We start from the raw sequence: 24,629 nt of genomic DNA on the forward strand, positions 1-24,629 counted from the left end.
AGGGTCCTGGAGCCCCACCCTCTTCCGTTTTTGTTAGCATCTGAGACAAGTTCCCTAAGAACCAATGTAAGAGCCACCAAGAAAAACATCGGGCACAAAAGGGTAGGAAAGAGTGAGGGGATAGACTGGTCTCCTTTTCTGCGAGGTTTTGTCTTTTTCTCCCTTAGAGTTCTATCTCCGGTAGCACTAAAACAAAATATAAGATATCAATACTTTGAAAGTTAGAAAATTTAAGTGGTAAATCCCTTAAAATTATGAAAAACCAAACCCACCAAAGCCCCTTATGCCCATCCTGCTGTTATTTAGCTACTCAAATTGTAGGCATAGAAGTGAATAATCTGCTTTTGCAAGTCTCCCCTTTAAAAGTCAAACTATGGAAAGATGGCAAGACTCTTTCAGTGGCAGCATAATCCTCGGCGTCTAGCTCTCCACAGGAATGTCACCCACAAAGGTTGGGCTGGACCCAAGCCCGGGTGCGCTATAGCTTTTCCCAAAACCGTTCTTTGGCAGACTTCTAGCCAGGGTAGGAAGAAAACAACCTACCCTGATGCCCTAATATCTTGCTCAGATACAAATCTGTGGGTTTAAACAATGGAGGGGAAGCTACTGTTGGTCTGAGGGTTTTCTGCTCTTACCAAAGTCTTCTGAAGCAGCTTTATTTCAATGAAAAGAATGAAAAACCCTTGCTCTTTCCTTGCTTCAGAGGTAGATATTCATCATTGCAGTGCAAATCTTACCTTTTCCATAAAGCCTTTCCTGATCCCCACTTCAATTTTCAAAACTCATACCCTCCAAAAAAAAAAATTAAAGACCCACACTGATTGCAGAAATGTATTTGAGATGGCATCCAATAATTTTTTTAAAAAAAGGCAATTATCAAGCAAAAATATAAAAAAATACATGAAAGGTGCCAAGTCATCAAAAATGACCAGTGGTATAGGAGAAAGGAAGAAGGGTAGCATAAAGCTTAATGCAGGGAAACTGCTAAAATTGACACAAAAATCAGTTGTGAGCTTTTTAGCAACTGTAAAGAGGGAAACACAAAATTATCAGTATTCAGTTAAAGGAAATAGAAAAGGTTTACCTCTTCAGGACAATTTTCTAATTTACTTTCCAGCCACCTCACTCCCTCCCATAATTACAGCTGTCCTTAGATAGAGGTCGTGATACATTGGGTTGGCCAAAAAGTTCGTTCGGGTCTTTCCATAACAGATAGAAAACCTGAACGAACTTTTTGGCCAACCCAATACCATGGTCTCTCACTTCCCTCACTTTACCCATGCCTTCCCCTCTGCCTGCAGTGCCCTTTGTCCTTCACTTGTCTAACTGGTACTCACAGTCCTGCTGCCAGGAAACTTGTACTGACCCTCTTCCCAGGGCAGGGTGAGGAGCTCTTCCTCCTCACTCCAAGAGCAATGCATGTTTTCCACAAATACAGCTCTCACCACACTCCATTGTAATTGCTTTGTTGTCTGTCTTCCCCACTGGGCTGAATGTATTTGAATACATTTAAATGAATGAATATAAAAAGGACATTGAATAATATAATGGATAATTCCTGGACAGCAGTTCTATAAAAATGCAGAGACATTCTACATACGGTCATTTCTTATGCAGTGAGCAATTGCCAATTACCCTAAGTTGTCTTATATTGTTAGTTGGAGAAACAAGACTCCCTTGCTTTAAAAAGATAACTAACTACACTCCATGAGAATAAGGACGGCGTCTTATCTTCTCAGTTCAGTTCAGTTCAACAAACTTTTATTGAGTACCAGTCATTATGCTAAGTGCAGGAAAAACTATGATGAATAAGACATAGTCCTGTCCTCTTAAAGTTTACAGACCTGGCTCGGGAAGCGTAATACACATGGATAAGTAATCAGCAAAGGAGCTTGGTCTAATCCTGATTGACTGAGGATGTCAGGGAAGACTTCCTATAGGCGGCATTGTCTAAGTTGAATCTTAAAGGATGAGTTTATTTGATAAAGGGACATTCCAAGCCGGAAAAAAGAATACAAGAAAGGCATATTAGGCAAGAAATGACATGGTGCAAAAACGACATGGTGTATGCATCGAGACTAAAATAGTTTATTTTTATTGAAGGGTAAAATATAAAAAGGAAGGTATATGGGGAACAGTGGTGGGAAAGGAATTCACATGAGGCTGATGCAGTAGGTAGGATCCAGATAGTAGAAGAGCTTGTAGGCAATGTTAAGGAAATTGGATTTTAACCTATAGGTGATGAGAAGCCACTGAAGGCAAGGACATTGATTCTATTTTAAATAAATTACTTTGGAAGTAGTGTTGTGAACAGACTGGAGGTATGCTGACCTGGGAGCAAGAAAATCAGTTAGCAAGTTATTGCAACATTTCAGAAAATACATGATAAGGGTTTATAAATGGTTTTAAATAGCCAAGTAATAATGGTGCTTCCCCCTTTTCTTTTCTTAAATCATCCTGGAGCAACAAGAAAAACACGAAAGAAAAATGCAAATTCTATACTTAAGGAAAACAAAACCCTGAAACACTATATGTGGAAAGGAAGCCAAAGGCAGTGAAGGACAAACAGGGTACAGACAGGCACCAGAGCAAAAATGCCTACAGCTATGAATCTTAGATCAAGCTAGAGATACAGAGTTCTCTAAAGATGATATTTCCTAAGGAGTAAAACTAACAACCTATTATTTGGAACCAAGGGAATGTGGCTCAGGAATTGGCAGTGGGAGTGTTTCTGGAATTCACTGGTGACAAGGAGAAGCTGGAGAGGCATGGCTGGCTAGAGAACTGCTCAGGCAGTTTTACCTTATAAGAAGAATCCACTAACAGACTAATAATCTTTAGTTATATGGAACCTCACTGAGAACAAAGGGGGACTCTTGTTAAGCTGAAAGAGAGCCTTGATCAGAGCCCTGATCCCCAAGATGAACCTCCTCAAATAGTTCAGCCAGAAGAGCTCATGTCATTAAAAAATAAGTAATGATGAAAAATATAATGAGAGAAGAAAACAGCACAGGAGTTACAAAATAATATGACAAAATAAAAGAGAGAAAGGAACAGGAAAAACAAAGAGCAGACATAGAACAAAAAATGTTTCCATGAACTAAATAAAAATTGTGACCACACTGCTACAAATAAAAATAACCCACATGATGCAATCACCTCTATAAAAGAAGAGGTCAAGCAGAAATACAAGAGCTCAGGGGAGATATGTTGAGACAACAAAAAGAGATAAAGTATAAGCTGGCAAAGCTCATGAAAAAAGTTAAAAACAATAGCAGCAAAAAAGGCAAAGAGGAGCCTGGACACGGCTACATACTCATTCAAGGACAGTATGAGTAAAACTGTTTTTATAAATTTCATTTTGCTCAGGAAGTTAAACATACTAGAAGAAAAAAAAGATGTCTCCCCTTTGTCTTTCTTGCCCATTGTACACATCCTAAGTGTCTTGAAGGAAGAGAGCCAAAACAATAAAACTAACGTATATAATAAATAAAATACATATTTCAAAATATAAATCACAGAAACTTTTGAGAAATTAAAAAGGAAGAAGCAATTGAACCAACTGAATGAGATATATTCCATGGGAAAGAATCAACATAGTATTAACGACCACAAAACATACACTACTAAAGTAAATAGTATTCAAATATATATATATGTGTGTAATATATATATATATATTTTTTTTAAAGGACTTTACGTATCAAGGGTGAAAAAATATCAAGACACCTAAAAGGGAAAATATGAGACTAGCCAGACACAGTAACATTCAATAAGTTAATGGAGCAAAGTGTTTATGGAAAGCAAATGACATCTTTTATACCTTAAAAGATGATATTAAAGCATAAAGGGGATAAACAAACATATTTTCAACATTCAAGAATTCACCTTTCTTGAAGACATTACTAAAGGACAAATTTCAGACAACCAAGAAACTAATGGGAAAACTATAGTAAAAGGACCACTGAATAAATTTACCTAAAACTAAAATCAAAATAAATGCAGGAATGATGGTTCAAGCAGAATATAAATGCTCCAAATGATTTAATTAACAAAACTGGGGTTGGATAGAAGGGAGAACGAAGGAGGTCATAAACACACATGCTATTTTTTTCTACTTGTCTTCAGCAGTGCTTAATAAAATATTTAAACTAACAGAATTATAGGGAAGCAAACACTAAGAGATAACATAACCAACCAAAACTGGGTGGTAGAGGAATTAAAGAGATAGGGGAAGAAATAGAAAGGCATGGAAATGCACTAATTTTAAAATTGGTCACAAGAGGAAATCAACAGATTATACAAAAACAGAAGATGTGCTATGTTGTATAAAGTTATATTAATAAAGTTTAGTTAGAACAAATATTCAAAATCCTCAAACAAATACATGTGCAGGAAAGCAAGGAAAACAGACCACATAATGATTTTTTTTCTTAAAAAGAAGCAATTAAAACTAAAAACTAAGCATACAGTGTCAGAACTAAGATATATTTGTCACATCAATCAGTCAACCCTCAAACTCACCTATGAGAATGAAAAGACTCTGATTCAGTATTGATGGGCAACCAACTTATATTTGTACCCATATTATGTCTAGCTGTTTACCTGCAACCCACTGACATCCTTTATTTTATTTTTATTGTAGCCAATTGATAGTTGCAAATAACAGCATTTAATCTGTGTTTATTGGATGATTAATGAAATTCAATGTTTTTCTCAAGAGTATTGGCGTTTTACATTTTTTGGAGCATTGTTAGTCAACCGTTTCCCATCTCTTTCATAGTAAAAAAAAAATCCTTAAAACAGCCTTCAAGGTCCTGTGGAATCTACCACCCTGTGCCTTCCTGATGTAATCTCTATATTCTCCAAGTGTCGCTTACTACCTCCCTCATCTCCCTGAACTCTATATATTGGGGTGCCCTGTGGCTCAGTCTTTAGATGGTTTCTCTTCTCTATCTACACTTACTCCCTCGGTGACTTCAATGTTGCAGTTCAAAAATATCAATATGCAGACACCCTTCCCATTTATATCTCCAGCCCCTACCTTCCCACCATTCCTGCTTCTAAACCAGCCTCAAATTTCTAGCTGCCTACCCCACATCTGCATAAGGGGCACAAGGAAGTGCAGGGCACAACAGACCTAGCTCCACGTCCCCCTCTGACGACGAACTTCTGTCACTCTCTCCCTGGTCATCACCCAACAAGGCCTTCCCAGGTCATCCTAAATAGCAATATCCACAGACACCCAACATTCAAGGCCCCTCATTTATTTTTATCCATGGCACTGCCATCACCTGCTATACTTTGTAGATAGATAAACAGATGATAGTAGTAGATAGATAAAAAGATACAAAGCAACATTTATAGAACATTGTTTTGGTGCTTTACAGGATTACAAATGTAATCCTCCTAGCAACCCATGAAGTAGGTACTACAATTATCCTCTTTTTATAGATGAGTCAAATGAGGCACAGGACAAGGTCATGTAGCTAAGTGTGGCACACAACATTTCATATCTATGTATATATGGATGTATACATATCACCTACATATTTTCCTGTCTCCCATTAGCATGTAAATGCCACAAAAGCAAGAACTTTGTCGTGTTCAATATCTTAACCCCAGCACCTAAAACAGGGGGCTGCAATGTAGTAGGGGATTAATAAAACTTTACTGAATAATGGGAATGCATATCTCTTTCAAACAAAATAAAATTTGATGCTGATTAAAGAGAAAAACTTCCATTGGTTTCCAGCATAATAATTCTTTTAAAAAGGAGTATTTCAGAACAGTTAGAAAAAAATTCTGGATTTCTGCTTGCAGTTACAGAAAACTTTATGCAATACAAAGAAAAAAGAGACAAGAAAATTGAACATTTTAAATTCTAAGTCATGTTGCCCAGAAACAATTCTGCCATGTTCATCATTTTATGCAGTATCAGCATTAAGAAAAGGGCAATCAGATTGGTAAATTCATAAGTCATCCCTGTGCTTCTACCTTAAAAAAAATTAAATAGAGAGAAAGCAACAATAAAGCCTTAAACTGGGGCCATAACAATGGGAATGGAATGAAAGGAAACACTTGAGAAATAACTAAGGGTGACATTAGCAGAGGCTGTGGATTCATTTAATTTGATGACATAGACTGGCTTCCAGGTTTCTACCTTGAATGACCTGGTAGAGGGTAGTGCCACCAATGTGTCAAGTTCAAGGGGGGCATGTCAATTACATTTAACCTGTGGAATATCTAAGTGAAGATATTGAGATTGCTGTTAGATATGTAGGTCTACCGTACGTGATAGAAGTCACGGCACATTGACTTGAGAGTCATCAGAACATGGAGAAGATGCTCAAAACCATAAGATCTCCCAGAGAGTGAGGGGGTGGGGCAAAGATTAGAAGGTCAAAGGCAGAAAGCTGGGGAACACCAAGTGTAGTGCCTAGTACTGTATATTTTGCATTGTATGTGTTCAATAAATACTTATGAATAAGAAAATGGTAGTACCAATGACATGCCAAGATTTAGAAAAAAATTCCTGAAATTCTGGCCGAGAAACAGTGATTATATAAGCACAAAGATCGCTCTTGCACTCCCTCTTTCAAGCTCGTTTTTGCATGGCTGGCTACTTTTCCTATATCATAGTAGAGCTCAAAAATCCATGCAGCTTCATATATGTATACATACGGCTGATTCACTTTGTTCTACAGCAGAAACTAACACAACATTGTAAAGCAATTATACTCCAGTAATAATAAAAAAAAATTCATGCAGCTCATTTGTAAAAAAAAGTAACCGCTACATGCATAGTCAATCAATAAAACAAGTAGACATTGAGCACCACTGATTTGCAAAGGCCAAGGTTCAGGGTAAAATGTGTGTATGAAATATTGTCCCTTTTCTCAGAGAGTGTAAAACACAGTTTGGAAAGAAGGAGACAAATCCACTAAGACTTAAGTAACAATTCCTAATAGCCTATGTGCTAGAGGAACAGCAGGTAGCAAGAGCTCCAAAGATTCAGAGGAAGAGTCGTACCCAGATTGGAAGTTCAGAGAAGGTCTCATAGAGGAGATGGGGCTGATCTGGACTAAGAGACCAGGAGTGAGGCCGAGAAAGCCCTTCAGGTGCTTTCAGCTCTGAGCAAACTCAGGGAGATTCTGAAGTTCAAGGTTCCTATAGGAAGCAGTCTGGAAAACAACAGACCATAGAAGGGTGGAAAGGCAGAGGACAGGGGGATCAAGGCTGCCCTCAAATGCAAGTATGATTTAGCTCAGTAACATACACACACACACATACACACACACACACACACACACACACACACACACACACACACATACACACACACACACAGTCCATCACTTGATGGAGCATCTTCTTTTGTTTTCCCTCATTTTTGATCTATTTTGCACCTCCTTTCAGTGAGACTCAAAATCTAAAACAAGGCTTCCATTGCCTGCCTAAAAATGTTAGTCCCATCCAGTTTTCTCTAGGAGTCACAGAGTTCTTGGAGTGAAGGATTTGGGGCTTGGACATTTGAGGGGGTGGTCAGCACTGGAAAGGGAGGGGAAGATTTAGTGAGACCTCAATTTTCACAGAAAGAAGATCCTAGAGATGCTTAATTTCTTGGAGATTCTCACTCCCACATTAGATAAGTCACTTTGGACAGAAATAGAATGTGGCTTTGATAAATTACTTATCTCTAATTACTCATCTCTAATGAGATTTGATTCTAAGTAATCTCAAACTCCAGCCCAAGTCCTGGTCATTTCAAGACCCCTTTGGTATAATAAAAGGACAATTCAACTGAAGGATTCAGTGGGCCACTAAAGTTCCCTGTAAACAATAAGGACCCATAACACCTTCATCTTTCACCAGAAGTCTGGGATCTCCCCAGCGGACCGTGTACCGCAAGCACCGGAGGGACAGCACCTCAGCTCCGCATCTTCACAGCCTCTGGAGAGCCGTCCTCATCTTCCCGGTCAGCAGTTGACTTTCCCCACGCATCTTCCCTCTACCATTGACTGCACATCTGGACTCACCTGAATGAAGATATATTCATCCTGGACGACCAGGGAACTGATGTCAATGGAGCGGGCAAAAGGCCCACTCCGCGTAGTCTCAGCACATTCCTGGATCCTGCAGGTGAGGTAGTGAGCATCTGAAATGGGATGGCAGAGAGACACTTAGACACAAGGGGCAATGGTCACCAAACCTCTCAGCACACAAAGCCCTACCTCCTGGGGATCAGTGATGCAATGTAAAACAACCATGAGACTGCATTTTCTTGTCCAAAGAATTTGTAATAATTTTTTTAAAAAAAGGAATATCTAGTTCAGGAAAGGGAGTGGGGAAAGAGTTAATCTTATATCCTACCAGCCAAAGAGTAAACTGGTACAGATTTTTAAAATTTTATTTTTTATTTTTTTTAACAGCTTTACTGCAGTATAATTGCTTTACAATGTTGTGTTAGTTTCTGCTATATAACAAAGTGAATTAGCTATATGTATACATATATCCCTATGTCTCCTCCCTCTTGCGTCTCCCTCCCACCCTCCCTATCCCACTCCTCTAGGTGGTCACAAAGCACTGAGCTGATCTCCCTGTGCTATGCAGCTGCTTCCCACTAGCTATCTATTTTACATTCGGTAGTGTATATATGTCAATGCTACTCTCTTCGTCCCAGCTTACCCTTCCCCCTCCCCGTGTCCTCAAGTCCATTCTCTATGTCTGCATCTTTATTCCTGGTACAGATTTTTGAAGGAACAAATTTGAAATATCTATCAGAATTTTAAATGTACATATCTTTTTACCAGCAATTCTAATTCAAGGGGCGTTTTCTGGAGAAATACTCATATATTTTCACAAAGAGGCAAGGGCAAAAATGTTCATTGTGGCGTTATTCATAGCAGTGAAAAACCAGAAACTCGCTAAATGTCCATGAATTAAAGAACATTTAAATAAACAAACGTACACATATAACAAAGCACCATGTTGTGAATAGAAGAATTAGGTAGATACATATGCATCAGGTGCTGATTTCCCCAAGGTGCATTGTTCTGCAACCTTTTAAAAAATTATTTAGCAACATGTATGGCACGATCCAATTTATTAAAAAACAAAAAACAAAAACAAAGAACAATGTCTTTATAAATACAGGTTTGTGCCATAACTGCATAGGAAAAAAAGTTTTAAAAGACATCTATATAAATTAGCTATGACTACTTTGGGGGAAAGGGATGGACTTAAGGAGAGTAGAAGTGGGGCCTTTGCTTTTTATATTATATACGTCTTTCTTGTGTTTACAATAAGAATGTACTTACTTATTATAAGTAAAACCTGTATAATTACTTGTAAAATTTTCTAAAGATCTCAGCAGCTGAACCTTCCTCAACTAACCCCGCAAAATTATGGCAGCAGCTGTAGCTGAATGAGAAATCCTCGAGTCTCAGCATTCTGATCATGATGACAGGGTCACCCGAGGAAGACAATCCATTCAGCTTTTTGTTCCCCAAGCAAAAACCACATGTGAATCTCTATAAAGAAACCTCTGTATACACTTGCTTTAAAAATGTGTATTGTTTATTTAATGGCATTTAAAAATAATAAATGGGTCAAAGTGAAAAATAGAGGTCATTTTAGAATTAAAAGCAGAGACGTCTTTGTTATCATCTAAAATGACATGCATTACTACATACATCTAATGCGCTTGCCCACTTAAATATGTGCACAGATGTGAGTACGTTTCGGAGGCTACACTGGAAGGGGTGGTAAGCGGCAGAGATAAAGGCAAAAGTTTAAATAAAAATTTATAACAACTGAGTGTAAAACAAGGGTACTTTAAATTTTCCCTGATTATTGATCTTTAATTAATTGATTGATTGATTGATCCAGAAAGTATTTCTTGTGTGCATATAATGTATTGGGTATTATTTAAGCACCAGGAATATGGCAGTGCATGAGACAGAGATTTTCTATTGTGAAAGGCCCTGCTGTCTAGGAAGGAGTTCACTCATATAATTTATAGCTAGCTATTACACACATTTATGAATAAACAAAACACTAATTTAACAAAGAAACATGCTTTGGTAGGAAATGAATTCATTATGTGCTATAGCCCTACTTTTCAAATGTCTGTATCTGGGCAAAGCCAATTTGCTCTGGTGCCCTTCCTCCAGACACGTCAAACACTAATCTCATTCTCTCCATCAGCGGTCTCATCATCTGCCCAGTAGCTCAAGCCTCTTCACTTTTCTTTCCTCCACATGCCATGCAATCCAGCTGGTTCCCAGCCTTGAAAATGCTGCCTCTGAAGTGCTTCCAGCCTCTCTCTTCTCTCCACGACCCCTGCCACTTGCCTGGAAAAGGCCTTCCCATCTGTGTTGCCTGCTGCGTCCATTTCACAACTGGTGCTCAGGCGCAGGATGGAGTGCAAGTTGGGTGGCCCCGAGGCAAGGAGCCAGCGTCACCGCTCAAACCTAACCTCAGCTAATCCCTCTCGGCTTCAAAGTCACCCACGGTTCTCAGTGCCCGGGGACAAAGCCCAAATATACTTCTGTAAAATAGAAGGCCTTTTACAACTAGCCTAATGAAGTCAAATGTCTCAGGGGCCAGGCAAATAATGTACAAGAGGAAACTGAGCTGGGGTAAGACGATGGATGGCAGCGGGCGCATGGTCTCAGCGTCAGGGGTCACTGAGGAACGGCTGGGACTGCAGGCAAATGGCCAACACTTAACCTCTTCACGGGGAGCTGCCTCTCAGCATCAGTCATCACTGAGATGCAGGAATAAGATGTTCTGAGTTTCTACATAAAGCTAAATGGCCCAGTTTTTTTTAATGTGACATTTCCTAATGTGTAAAAACTGGACAGCTAATTTAAATTTAAAATATGGTGCAGGCCAAACGGTATTAGGCCAAACAAAACAAGCCTACAGTCCACCAGGAGCCATTCATTTCGTATCTCGACTCTGTAAGTTGGTCCCTACCTACCTCTCCAGGGAATAGACTGTGCCCTGTCCCCACATTCCCTGACCTGTTAGCAAGACCACCTTGTTCCCCATTCTGTGAGTACCGCCTGCGGACCCCTCCCTTTTGTCTCTGTCCACAGAGAAAGCTGAGAATGGCCTGGCTTTCCACGTCTGGCTGAGAGGCCAAGGACACTAGAAGCGCTTTGGAGCACCAGGCACAGTCTTGGTGCCCCCCGCCAGCCTGAGTAATTTGCTCCTAGCATAAAGCACTAAAACCCAGTGAAACGCTGCAGTGAAGACATGTAAAGAAACCACAAGGGTTGACTTGACGACCTGCTTCTTTCTCGCCAGCGAGTGTCTTGGAAAGCCCCTTGTACTGGTAATCAAAGGTGTGCACAGGAGGACGTCTGCTTATCCCTCCCATGGGCTCATTTCTCCCCTGTCTATTTACTATTTACTCCCATACTTGGACACTTTGAAAAAAGAATCAAGCGTACTTGAGGCCACCCCACACAAAACCGAAACCTACCTAAACTGTGGCCCCTGGTAGGTGAGCTATTGGGCCACACTCATCCTCCTTCTTGGCTCGCCTGCTGCTTGCCACTGCCCAGCATGGAACAAAAGGTCCAATTTAACAGGAAAGCAGCACTAAAATTGCGTTTGGGAAATCCACTTAAAATTCAGGGGCCTTGTAGTCTGTAGCCGGACTAATATATCAGAAGTCTCAATGCTTTTATTTTTCTAAACACAGAGATACCCACTGCCTGGTGAGAACCCCAAGTGGGGGCCTGGGGAGAGGAACATGTCAGGCAGGCCAGGCTACCAGATGGAAGTGACCGAGGGTGTCACAGGGGACTGGGGATGTCAAAGGAGAGCAGGAATCACCACTTCGCTCAAGCCTCCAACTTGCAAAAGGTCTTAAATTTGGACTTTGGACATTATCTCCAAGTGAGGCTGAATACAGTCATAAGGATTCTATGATGAAACTGAAAGCACGTATTTATCATATAACATGAAATCCCCAAATAGGCTTCTAAACAACTGTGGTCTTGTTTGTTTGTGTATTTGTTTTAATAACACAAGACGCCCGATAAAAAGGAAGAAAAGCGGTCCAGACTTCTCAAGCATACTGTGGTATGTGAGAGAAAGGCTTCTGAAGGTAGAAAGTGTGAAGTTCAGATCCTGAACTTGCTGCTTGCTGATTGCCCCGGGCTAAGCAGCAGTTCCACTTTTCATCTGTGAGGTACAAACAAAGTAAGTGTTTGCCTCTCCGGACCGTTGTCAGGATTAAATAAGATTATGTATGAAAAAGGTCAGTACGTTGTTGAATACATTTTAAAGGATCAACAAATGCTAGTTCTTTTTAATCATAAAGAGAGAAGGAAGGAGATTTAACACTCAGCATCCTTCTTACGTACAATTAACAAGTAATGTTCTGTTTTACTGTGGAGAATCGAAGGATCATGACAGCACAGGTCCTGCTAGTGAAGCCATATTCTGGATTGACGTCACTGTTTACTGTCTCTAAATGCTATAGGTGTTCAGACAAGAAAAAGCACATCTGAGCTGGAATAATTAAGGAGGACTTGAAGGGGGAGACAGTGCTTGTGTTTAGCATGGATGGAGAAGTGTTTTGTGGGAGAAGGGGATTTCTAAAAAAGGGAGTGAAAAACTGCATGTGGACGTTTAGGTAGGGAAAGCCCACTGAAGGCACTATATAATTACACGATAACGGGTGGACATAGATTAATCTTTATTCTAGAACTGCTATTTCCCATCCTTTCCTTCAAAACATCCTCAAGCGGAAAACTAGAAAGACCAAACTGAATGAAGATCTCATTAGGATACCCTTATGGGAAAACAAGAGAGGGATTCCCCAAATGGTTAAAGAGTCACATCATCCTCATAATTAATGCATTTCTAAATATCAAATGTATTTCTAAGAGCTGGTGCAGTCACTTACAAAAACTAAAAGTCAAAAGCTTTGTTCCCTGTGAATAGAGAGATCTGCTCCATAACTTTATCAGTACCAGGCCCTATTTCAACTAGCTGTACTGCTAGCAAGACTTTAGGGAAGGTGGTACCATTGCACCACTGTGTCCAGCCTCATGCCTCCTCATCTTACAGATGGTGGACCAAGTGTCTCATATGGTGAGAAGGGGTGACCTTAGACTGACTGATTAATTTCTTTTGTATTGGGTCAAGGTGTATAGAGAAGCTACATGCATCAGACACTCCCTGAGGTTCCAGAAAGCAGAGAACATAAGACTGGTTCTTGCCCTCAGAAGAATCCCAGGCCAGTGATAGAGACGGGATATTCGCAAGTGAACATGCCTTGGGATCTGTGCTGGATCTGAGAACTGAGGAATGTGGCAAGAGCACAAAGCAGATAACCCAACATCCTTAGTCTTATCTTCCTAAGAGGCTGCTTTTCCACCAGCAGTTTTGTTAAGGCAAGCTTCACATCCATCTATATCAATGAGTTTCACCGTGAAGTCCAGCATTTCTCACTCTGTCAAACCTTTCCAAAAGGATCACCTCCTTAGAAACCTGGATAAAGTCTTAGTCATCTTTGTTTCTCTCCTCGCACTGACTTTATAAAGCTTCAGTAAATGCAAGTTAAGCTGAACTGAATTACATTAAAAGCCGATACATTTGTGCTATATTCTGACCTGTGATTATGTTTTGCCTTTAAGATTATTAAATATTCAAACTACCCTAAACATCATGCCTCTTGCCATCTCAGAGAAAAAAACTTTCCTTGATTCGTTCAACTTCCATCCCTTTGGGTAATACTGTCAAAATTGAAAAAGTGAACTAAAATTGTGAACAAAAAGCAAATTCAGCTCTTCAGGTCTTTTCTTAGAGAAATACCCAGGAGCTATTTATTTTAGATAACAACATTAACTCTCAAATGCAAATAAGTGAAATCGAGCAGATTCCAAGAAACTCTGAAAAGTTATTTAGCTTCCAAAAGCCTCCTTTTCCTTGACTGGGGAGTGAGGCTAAACTATTTGTAGGCACAGGGCAAAACAAAGGATATTGACATTGTTCCAAATGCCTAACACAGCACCTGAGACAAGGCAGGTAATAAAAATCAGCAAAACAAGAAAAGGTAGCTACTATTCCTTCCTATTGTGCTTATGGGTTTAGAGTTTTTGTGAAACTTCTTTTTGCTCACAGGAGAATTCTAGTGTCTTTTCCTTCTAGAAAAGAAGGAGAATCTGGCAGAGTTATAGACATTTAGAAACCACAGAGATCCTGAATACCTTAGGATTCCTGATACTCCTCAGGGTTCTGGGATTTGAATCCAGGCAACTTGACACCAGAACCAGTGATCCTAATCGTTATGTATTTGAACCCTGGAAGGAAAATCAGGCTGAGAATCAGACCAGAATCTACATTCTGGTTCAGTCCCTGTCACTGACTATCTATGTGACCTTGGGAAAATTGTTACACGTTTTGGTGCTTTTTGGAGAGTGATACAATTTGAAAATTTCTAATCCATTCCAACCATTTTTTAAAATTCTGAGATCCTTTATCAAAAACAATCCTATATTCTCAATATATCAAGTAGATTTTAGTGTGCCTTGTCTAAATGAACAGAAGGCTTGTAATCCTATTGGTTTAGCTCCCCTTTATCCTCTTCTTGGCCTCTGAGTTCTTAGAATACTGCTGGATCTCTGAGTTACACAGTTTACAACCATTGAACTAGTCAGTAACCCAAAGTTCTTTAAGAGCCATTATTCTATGTGTCTAGAACCTACAGTTTAGACTTCAGGGCTAATAGTTTTGCCTTGTGTGCCAAGCCCATTTGATTACTAATGACTTCCTGGAATGCTCTGTTAAGATGTATTGGGCTTTATCTTGGCTTAGTGAGAAAGTGCAGTAATTGATGAAGAGAGTTGATAATAGTACCAGGACAAGGAATGGTAGTATATGTGCTGTGGGTTTTGATTCTAGAAATCTCAAGTCTAGATGTCTAAAAACTTTCAGCTCATGTCGAGTTTCGCTTATTACAGTGTCCTACAAGGCCCCCATACAGCTTATGCTTGAACATTTCCAATAAAGAGGAATCAACTACTTAACAAAGCAGTCTGTATCATTTTGGGGTCCTCTTAATTGTTCCTCCTTTGTTCATTGAACTGAAATCTGCCTCACTGTAAATTTTACTCTACAATAAGATCTTTGTATCCAATTGATGAAAAAAATTATAAAAATACCTCTTATATTTGCGTATTCAAACATGTGAAGCACTAGAAGATTCACAGAAAGTTTTAAAAAAAATTGTCCAGGGTCAAACAGGCTCTAATTGACAGAGTTAATTCTCCAACTTAACTCTTAGGGCACCAAGTTAATACTCTTTCTATTGACACTCAATTGTCTCTTGGATGGAGAAGGGGTGTGTGTGTGACTGAGTAACTGAGTGAAAGAGAGAGAGAGAGAGAGAGAGAGGGAGGGAGAGAGAACATGAATATGAATACAAATATGAATATTCACAGGGGACATTGAGACATTCAGACAGAGATGATTTCCAGAAGAGAATGGGAGAAAAAGCCATCTGAATCCTGAATCTCATGGCAGAAACAGGTTTCATACTGTTATCAACCAAATTGGTTGGCTTTGCCCTGTTTAAACCATGCCAAGGCAAGAGATAATTCAATGGCTTTAGTTTAATCTGGAAGTCTGACTCCCAAAGAGGACGACCAGGACTGGGGAAGAGTGGAGATGCTTACATCGAAACAAGAAAGGAGACCTGTTTATGTTGGGTTTGCTCCAGAGTGTGGGAGCCAGGTTTAGAGACAGGACTGTCAATGCCACACCACGCACTGAAGAGCCACACGCCATGCTTCTGCACCTGCAGCCCCTCAGTCTAGGGCAGTCCTGTGCAGTGGAGCTACTAATGACCTTTTAACTTTCCCAGCAGCCATACTTAAAAGGTAAACAGAAAAGTGTACATTTAACATATTTGATTTGACCCAAAATATTATGATTTCATCATGAAACTAATATAAAAATTACTGATGGGCTATTTTCCATCATTTTATTCATAGTAAGTCTTTGAAATCTGGTGTGTATTCCACACATACGGCACACATCAATTTGGACATCACGTTTCAAGTGCTCAGTAACCACGTGTAACTGAATGGCTACCATATTGGACAGTACAAGTCTAGCATAACTTTCTCACTCTCCTTTTCTACCACCCCCTTGGGAAAATCCAACTCATCTCCCAAGGCGAAACTTAACCATGGGCTCTTCAGTGCAGCCTTCAGTCGCTCCTCAGCGATTGGGCTACCCTGCCTTTTGGTTCGCACAGATAGCACTTTCTTCATGAGACAAAACAGAGTCCCCATGGCCTTCAGCACATTATATTGCAGTAATAATCCGTGTACTTATCTGCCTCTGATACTCAATGCTGACTGTGTCCTATTTACCCACACACCCTCCACAGCTTCGTGCAGTGCAGTGCTGATCAAAGTGGGGTCTACTGGCCAGCAGCATCAGCTGGGAGCTTGTCAGAAATACGGACGGCACGTTTTAAAAAGCTCTCCAGGGGGGAGGAGAGAAGATGGTGGAAGAGTAAGACGTGGAGATCACCTTCCTTCCCACAGATACAGTAGAAATACATCTACACGTGGAACTGCTCCTACAGAACACCCACTGAACGCTGGCAGAAAACGTCCAACCTCCCAAAAGGCAAGAAACTCCCCCCGTACTTGGGTAGGGCAAAAGAAAAAAGAAATAACAGAGACAAAAGAATAGGGACGGCACCTGCACCAGTGGGAGGGAGCTGTGAAGGAGGAAAGATTTCCACGCACTAGGAAGCCCCTTCGTGGGCAGAGACTGCGGGTGGCAGAGGGGGGAAGCTTCGGAGCCACGGAGGAGAGTGCAGCCACAGGGGTGCGGAGGGCAAAGCGGAGAGGTTCCCGCACGGAGGAGCGGTGCCGACCAGCACTCTCCAGCCCGAGAGGCTTGTCTGCTCAGCCGCCGGGGCGGGCGGGGCTGGGAGCTGAGGCTCGGGCTTCGGTCGGATCGCAGGGAGAGGACTGGGGTTGGCGGCGTGAACACAGCCTGAAGGGGTTAGCGCACCACAGCTGGCTGGGAGGGAGACCAGGAAAAAGTCTGCAGCTGCCGAAGAGGCAAGAGAGTTTTTCTTGCCTCTTTGTTTCGCGGCGCTCAAGGAGAGGGGATTCAGAGCGCCGCCTAAACGAACTCCAGAGAAGGGCGCGAGCCGCGGCTATCAGCGCGGATCCCACAGCAACAGGGGCGCAGAGGAAAAAACGGAGAGACTCCCGCACAGAGGCTCGGCGCCGAGCAGCGCTCACCAGCCCGAGAGGCTTGTCTGCTCAGCCGCCGGGGCGGGCGGGGCTGGGAGCTGAGGCTCGGGCTTCGGTCGGATTGCAGGGAGAGGACTGGGGCTGGCGGCGTGAACACAGCCTGAAGGGGTTAGCACACCACAGCTGGCCGGGAGGGAGACCGGGAAAAAGTCTGCAGCTGCCGAAGAGGCAAGAGACTTTTTCTTGCCTCTTTGTTTCGCTGCGCGCAAGGAGAGGGGATTCAGAGCGCCGCCTAAACGAACTCCAGAGAAGGGCGCGAGCCGCGGCGATCAGCGCGGACCCCAGAGACGGGCGTGAGACGCTGGGGCTGCTGCTGCCGCCTCCAGAAAGCCTGTGTGCGAGCACAGGTCACTCTCCACACCGCCCCTCCCGGTAGCCTGTGCAGCCCGCCACTGCCAGCGTCCCGTGATCCAGGGACAACTTCCCCGGGAGAACGCACTGCGCACCTCAGGCTGGTGCAACGTCACGCCGGCCTCTGACGCCGCAGGCTCGCCCCGCCTCCTCTGTACCCCTCCCTCCCCGCGGCCTGGGTAAGCCAGAGCCCCCGAAGCAGCTGCTCCTTTAACCCCGTCCTGTCTGGGCGGGGAAAAGACGCCCTCAGGCGACCTACACGCAGAGGCGGGTCCAAATCCAAAGCTGAACCCCAGGAGCTGTGCGAACAGAGAAGAGGAGGGGAAATCTGTCCCAGCAGCCTCAGAAGCAGCGGATTAAAACTCCACAAACAACTTGATGTGCCTGCATCTGTTGAATACCTGAATAGACAACGAATCATCCCAAATTCAGGAGGTGGACTTTGGGAGCAGGATATATTAATTTTTCCCCTTTTCCTTTTTTTTGTGAGTGTATATGTATATGCTTCTGGGTGAGATTTTGTCTGTATAGCTTTGCTTTACAATAGCTTTATTTTACTTCACTATATTATAGCCTCTTTCTTTCTTTCTATTTTTTCTCCCTTTTACTCTGAGCCATGTGGACGAAAGGCTCTTGGTGCTCCAGCCAGGCATCAGGGCCGTGCCTCTGAGGTGGGAGAGCCAACTTCAGGACACTGGTCCACAAGAGACCTCCCAGCTCCACGTAATACCAAACGGCAAAAATCTCTCAGAGATCTCCATCTCAACATCAAGACCCAGCATCACTCAATGACCAGCAAGCTACAGTGCTGAACACCCTATGCCAAACAACTAGCAAGACAGGAACACAGCCCCATCCATTAGCAGAGAGGCTGCCTAAAATCATAATAAGGCCACAGACACCCCAAAATACACCACCAGACGTGGACGTGCCCACCAGAAAGACAAGATCCAGCCTCATCCACCAGAGCTCAGGCACTAGTTCCCTACACCAGGAAGCCTACACAACCCACTGAACCAACCTTAGCCACTGGGGAGAGATACCAAAAACAACGGGAACTACAAACCTGCAGTCTGTGAAAAGGAGACCCCAAACACAGTAAGATAAGCAAAATGAGACGACAGAAAAACACACAGCAGATGAAGGAGCAGGGTCAAAACACACCAGACTTAACAAATGAAGAGGAAATAAGCAGTCTACCTGAAAAAGAATTCAGAATAATGATAGTAAGGATGATCCAAAATCTTGGAAATAGAATAGACAAAATGCAAGAAACATTTAACAAGGACGTAGAAGAACTAAAGAGGAACCAAGCAATGATGAAAAACACAATAAATGAAATTAAAAATACTCTAGATGGGATCAATAGCAGAATAACTGAGGCAGAAGAAAGGATAAGTGACCTGGAAGATAAAATGGTGGAAATAACTACTACAGAGCAGGATAAAGAAAAAAGAATGAAAAGAACTGAGGACAGTCTCAGAGACCTCTGGGACAACATTAAACGCACCAACATTCGAATTATAGGGGTCCCAGAAGAAGAAGAGAAAAAGAAAGGGACTGAGAAAATATTTGAAGAGATTATAGTTGAAAACTTCCCTAATATGGGAAAGGAAATAGTTAATCAAGTCCTGGAAGCAGAGAGTCCCATACAGGATAAACCCAAGGAGAAACACGCCAAGACACATATTAATCAAACTGTCAAAAATTAAATATAAGGAAAACATATTAAAGGCAGCAAGGGAAAAACAACAAATAACACACAAGGGAATCCCCATAAGGTTAACATCTGATCTTTCAGCAGAAACTCTGCAAGCCAGAAGGGAGTGGCAGGATATACTTAAAGTGATGAAGGAGAAAAACCTACAACCAAGATTACTCTACCCAGCAAGGATCTCATTCAGATTCGATGGAGAAATTAAAACCTTTACAGACAAGCAAAAGCTGAGAGAGTTCAGCACGACCAAACCAGCTTTACAACAACTGCTAAAGGAACTCTCTAGGCAAGAAACACAAGAGAAGGAAAACACCTACAATAACAAACCCAAAACATTTAAGAAAATGGGAATAGGAACATACATATCGATAACTACCTTGAACGTAAATGGATTAAATGCTCCCACCAAAAGACACAGGCTGGCTGAATGGATACAAAAACAAGACCCATATATATGCTGTCTACAAGAGACCCACTTCAGACCTAGAGACACATACAGACTGAAAGTGAGGGGATGGAAAAAGATATTCCATGCAAATGGAAATCAAAAGAAAGCTGGAGTAGCAATTCTCATATCAGACAAAATAGACTTTAAAATAAAGAGTATTACAAGAGACAAAGAAGGACACTATATAATGATCAAGGGATCGATCCAAGAGGAAGCTATAACAATTGTAAATATTTATGCACCCAACATAGGAGCACCTCAATACATAAGGCAAATACTAACAGCCATAAAAGGGGAAATCGACAGCAACACAATCATAGTAGGGGACTTTAACACTCCACTTTCACCAATGGACAGATCATCCAAAATGAAAATAAATAAGGAAACACAAGCTTTAAATGATACATTAAACAATATGGACTTAATTGATATTTATAGGACATTCCACACAAAAACAACAGAATACACATTTTTCTCAAGTGCTCATGGAACATTCTCCAGGATAGATCATATCTTGGGTCACAAATCAAGCCTTGGTAAATTTAAGAAAATTGAAATCGTATCAAGTATCTTTTCCGACCACAACGCTATGAGACTAGATATCAATTACAGGAAAAGATCTGTAAAAAATACAAACACATGGAGGCTAAACAATACACTACTTAATAACGAAGTGATTACTGAAGAAATCAAAGGGGAAATCAAAAAATACCTAGAAACAAATGACAATGGAGATACGACGACCCAAAACCTATGGGACGCAGCAAAAGCAGTGCTAAGAGGGAAGTTTATAGCAATACAAGCCTACCTCAAGAAACAGGAAACATCTCGAATAAACAACCTAACCTTGCACCTAAAGCAATTAGAGAAAGAAGAACAAAAAAACCCCAAAGCCAGCAGAAGGAAAGAAATTATAAAGATCGGGTCAGAAATAAATGAAAAAGAAATGAAGGAAACAATAGCAAAAATCAATGAAACTAAAAGCTGGTTCTTTGAGAAGATAAACAAAATTGATAAACCATTAGCCAGACTCATCAAGAGAAAAAGGGAGAAGACTCAGATCAATAGAATTAAAAATGAAAAAGGAGAAGTAACCACTGACACTGCAGAAATACAAACGATCATAAGAGATTACTACAAGCAACTCTATGCCAATAAAATGGACAACCTGGAAGAAATGGACAGATTCTTAGAAATGCACAAACTGCCGAGACTGAACCAGGAAGAAATAGAAAATATGAACAGACCAATCACAAGCACTGAAATTGAAACTGTGATTAAAAACCTTCCAACAAACAAAAGCCCAGGACCAGATGGCTTCACAGGTGAATTCTATCAAACATTTAGAGAAGAGCTAACACCTATCCTAATCAAACTCTTCCAAAAAATTGCAGAGGGAGGAACACTCCCAAACTCATTCTACGAGGCCACCATCACCCTGATACCAAAGCCAGACAAAGATGTCACAAAGAAAGAAAACTACAGGCCAATATCACTGATGAACATAGATGCAAAAATCCTCAACAAAATACTAGCAAACAGAATCCAACAGCACATTAAAAGGATCATACACCATGATCAAGTGGGGTTTATCCCAGGAATGCAAGGATTCTTCAACATACGCAAATCAATCAATGTGATACACCATATTAACAAATTGAAGGAGGAAAACCATATGATCATCTCAATAGATGCAGAGAAAGCTTTCGACAAAATTCAACACCCATTTATGATAAAAGCCCTGCAGAAAGTAGGCATAGAGGGAACTTTCCTCAACATAATAAAGGCCATATATGACAAACCCACAGCCAACATCGTCCTCAATGGTGAAAAACTGAAACCATTTCCACTAAGATCAGGAACAAGACAAGGTTGCCCACTCTCACCACTATTATTCAACATAGTTTTGGAAGTGTTAGCCACAGCAATCAGAGAAGACAAAGAAATAAAAGGAATCCAAATCGGAAAAGAAGAAGTAAAGCTGTCACTATTTGCAGATGACATGATACTATACATAGAGAATCCTAAAGATGCTACCAGAAAACTCCTAGAGCTAATCAATGAATTTGGTAAAGTAGCAGGATGCAAAATTAATGCACAGAAATCGCTTGCATTTCTATACACTAATGATGAAAAATCTGAAAGTGAAATTAAGAAACACTCCCATTTACCATTGAAACAAAAAGAATAAAATATCTAGGAATAAACCTACCTAAGGAGACAAAAGACCTGTATGCAGAAAATTATAAGACACTGATGAAAGAAATTAAAGATGATACAAATAGATAGAGAGATATACCATGTTCCTGGATTGGAAGAATCAACATTGTGAAAATGACTCTACTACCCAAAGCAATCTACAGATTCAATGCAATCCCTATCAAACTACCACTGGCATCTTTCACAGAACTAGAACAAAAAATTTCACAATTTGTATGGAAACACAAAAGACCCCGAATAGCCAAAGCAATCTTGAGAACGAAAAATGGAGCTGGGGGAATCAGGCTCCCTGACTTCAGACTATATTACAAAGCTTCAGTAATCAAGACAGTTTGGTACTGGCATAAAAACAGAAATATAGATCAATGGAACAGGATAGAAAGCCCAGAGATAAACCCACACACATATGGTCACCTTATCTTTGATAAAGGAGGCAAGCATATACAGTGGAGAAAAGACAGCCTCTTCAATAAGTGGTGCTGGGAAAATTGGACAGGTACATGTAAAAGTATGAAATTAGAACACTCCCTGACACCATGCACAAAAATAAACTCAAAATGGATTAAAGACCTAAGTGTAAGGCCAGACACTATCAAACTCTTAGAGGAAAACATAGGCAGAACACTCTATGACATACATCACAGCAAGATTGTTTTTGACCCAGCTCCCAGAGAAATGGAAATAAGAACACAAATAAACAAATGGGACCTAATGAAACTTAAAAGCTTTTGCACAGCAAAGGAAACCATAAACAAGACCAAAAGACAACCATCAGAATGGGAGAAAATATTTGCAAATGAAGCAACTGACAAAGGATTAATCTCCAAGATTTACAAGCAGCTCATGCAGCTCAATAACAAAAAAACAAACAACCCAATCCAAAAATGGGCAGAAGACCTAAATAGACATTTCTCCAAAGAAGATATACAGATGGCCTACAGACACATGAAAGAATGCTCAACATCATTAATCATTAGAGAAATGCAAATCAAAACTACAATGAGATATCATCTCACACCGGTCAGAATGGCCATCATCAAAAAATCTAGAAACAATAAATGCTGGAGAGGGTGTGGAGGAAAGGGAACACTCTTGCACTGTTGGTGGGAATGTAAATTGATACAGCCACTATGGAGAACAGTATGGAGGTTCCTTAAAAAACTACAAATAGAACTACCATACGACCCAGCAATCCCACTACTGGGCATATACCCTGAGAAAACCATAGGTCAAAAAGAGTCATGTACCAAAATGTTCATTGCAGCTCTATTTACAATAGCCAGGACATGGAAGCAACCTAAATGTCCATCGACAGATGAATGGATAAAGAAGATGTGGCACATATATACAATGGAATATTACTCAGCCATAAAAAGAAATGAAATGGAGGTATTTGTAATGAGGTGGATGGAGTTAGAGTCTGTCATACAGAGTGAAGTAAGTCAGAAAGAGAAAAACAAATACAGTATGCTAACACATATATACGGAATCTAAGGAAAAAAAAAAAAGGCCATGAAGAACCTAGGGGCAAGACGGGAATAAAGACACAGACCTACTAGAGAATGGACTTGAGGATATGGGGAGGGGGTGGGGTGAGATGTGACAGGGTAAGAGAGTGTCATGGACATATATACACTACCAAATGTAAAACAGATAACTAGTGGGAAGCAGCCGCATAGCACAGGGAGATCAGCTCGGTGCTTTGTGACCACCTAGAGGGGTGGGATGGGGAGGGTGGGAGGGAGGGAGATGCAAGAGGGAAGAGAAATGGGAACATATTGTATATGTATAACTGATTCACTTTGTTATAAAGCAGAAGCTAACACACCATTGTAAGGCAATTATACTTCAATAAAGATGTATAAAAAAAAAAAAATAGCTCTACAGATGGTTCATTTGTAGTTAATGTTGGAGAAGCTCAGATCTAGTGCAGTGGTTCTCAACCCCACATGTACTTCAAAATCATTAGGACAATTTTATACAGGGCAATGCCCATGACCTTCCCCTGGAGAATCTTCTTTCATTGATCTGTGGTGGGACCAGGTGAGTATGTATGTATGTATGTATGTGTGTGTGTGTGTGTGTGTGGCAATTTTAATGCTAGGTTTTGAGAACCTCTTGTCTTCTACACATGGAAAGGGCTCTATCACAGTGGAGTGAATTATGAGTGGGTCAATAAATAAAGGTAACACAAATTTCTATATTTCTGCCATACTCTGGGAAGTACATAAAGCAACATTTAATTGTTTTTTCATAGGCATATCCTGTTTCCATTCCCTGAAGATCTTTTCAAAGCTCATACCATTCCTGCTAATATTTAAGAAGTTCTCTCATCCATGATTTTAGACATTTGAAAGTTATCTTGATGTGGAGAGCACTTTATAATGAATTGTGACTTGTTGATTTTTGTTTTTTAGAAGGGAAAGAAAGACCCATTTGCTCTCTTTATATGTTCTTCTCACTTGCATTCCTGTGACAGCCCAGGTGCTACGGAGCAGAGTAATTCCCGACTCCAATACCAAGGCTTCTTGTTCATGCTTACTGAGGGTATAACTGTCCCCGAGCTGTGACTCCAGCACCACATGAG

General features: G+C 40.9%; 1 protein-coding gene across 1 annotated transcript in view; it reads right to left on the reverse strand.

The window, feature by feature from the left end:
* The window catches only part of SORCS3 (sortilin related VPS10 domain containing receptor 3), a 593,582-nt gene that overhangs the window by 131,288 nt on the left and 437,665 nt on the right, over positions 1-24,629 (reverse strand). Inside the window, exon 7 of the mRNA XM_059899211.1 lies at positions 8,040-8,158. Within this exon, the coding sequence (XP_059755194.1) occupies positions 8,040-8,158 (119 nt within the window). The remainder of the gene's footprint in view (positions 1-8,039; positions 8,159-24,629) is intronic.

Source organism: Balaenoptera ricei, chromosome 16 (genome assembly GCF_028023285.1).
Source record: "Balaenoptera ricei isolate mBalRic1 chromosome 16, mBalRic1.hap2, whole genome shotgun sequence".
In the NCBI taxonomy this organism is placed as follows: Eukaryota; Metazoa; Chordata; class Mammalia; order Artiodactyla; family Balaenopteridae; genus Balaenoptera; species Balaenoptera ricei.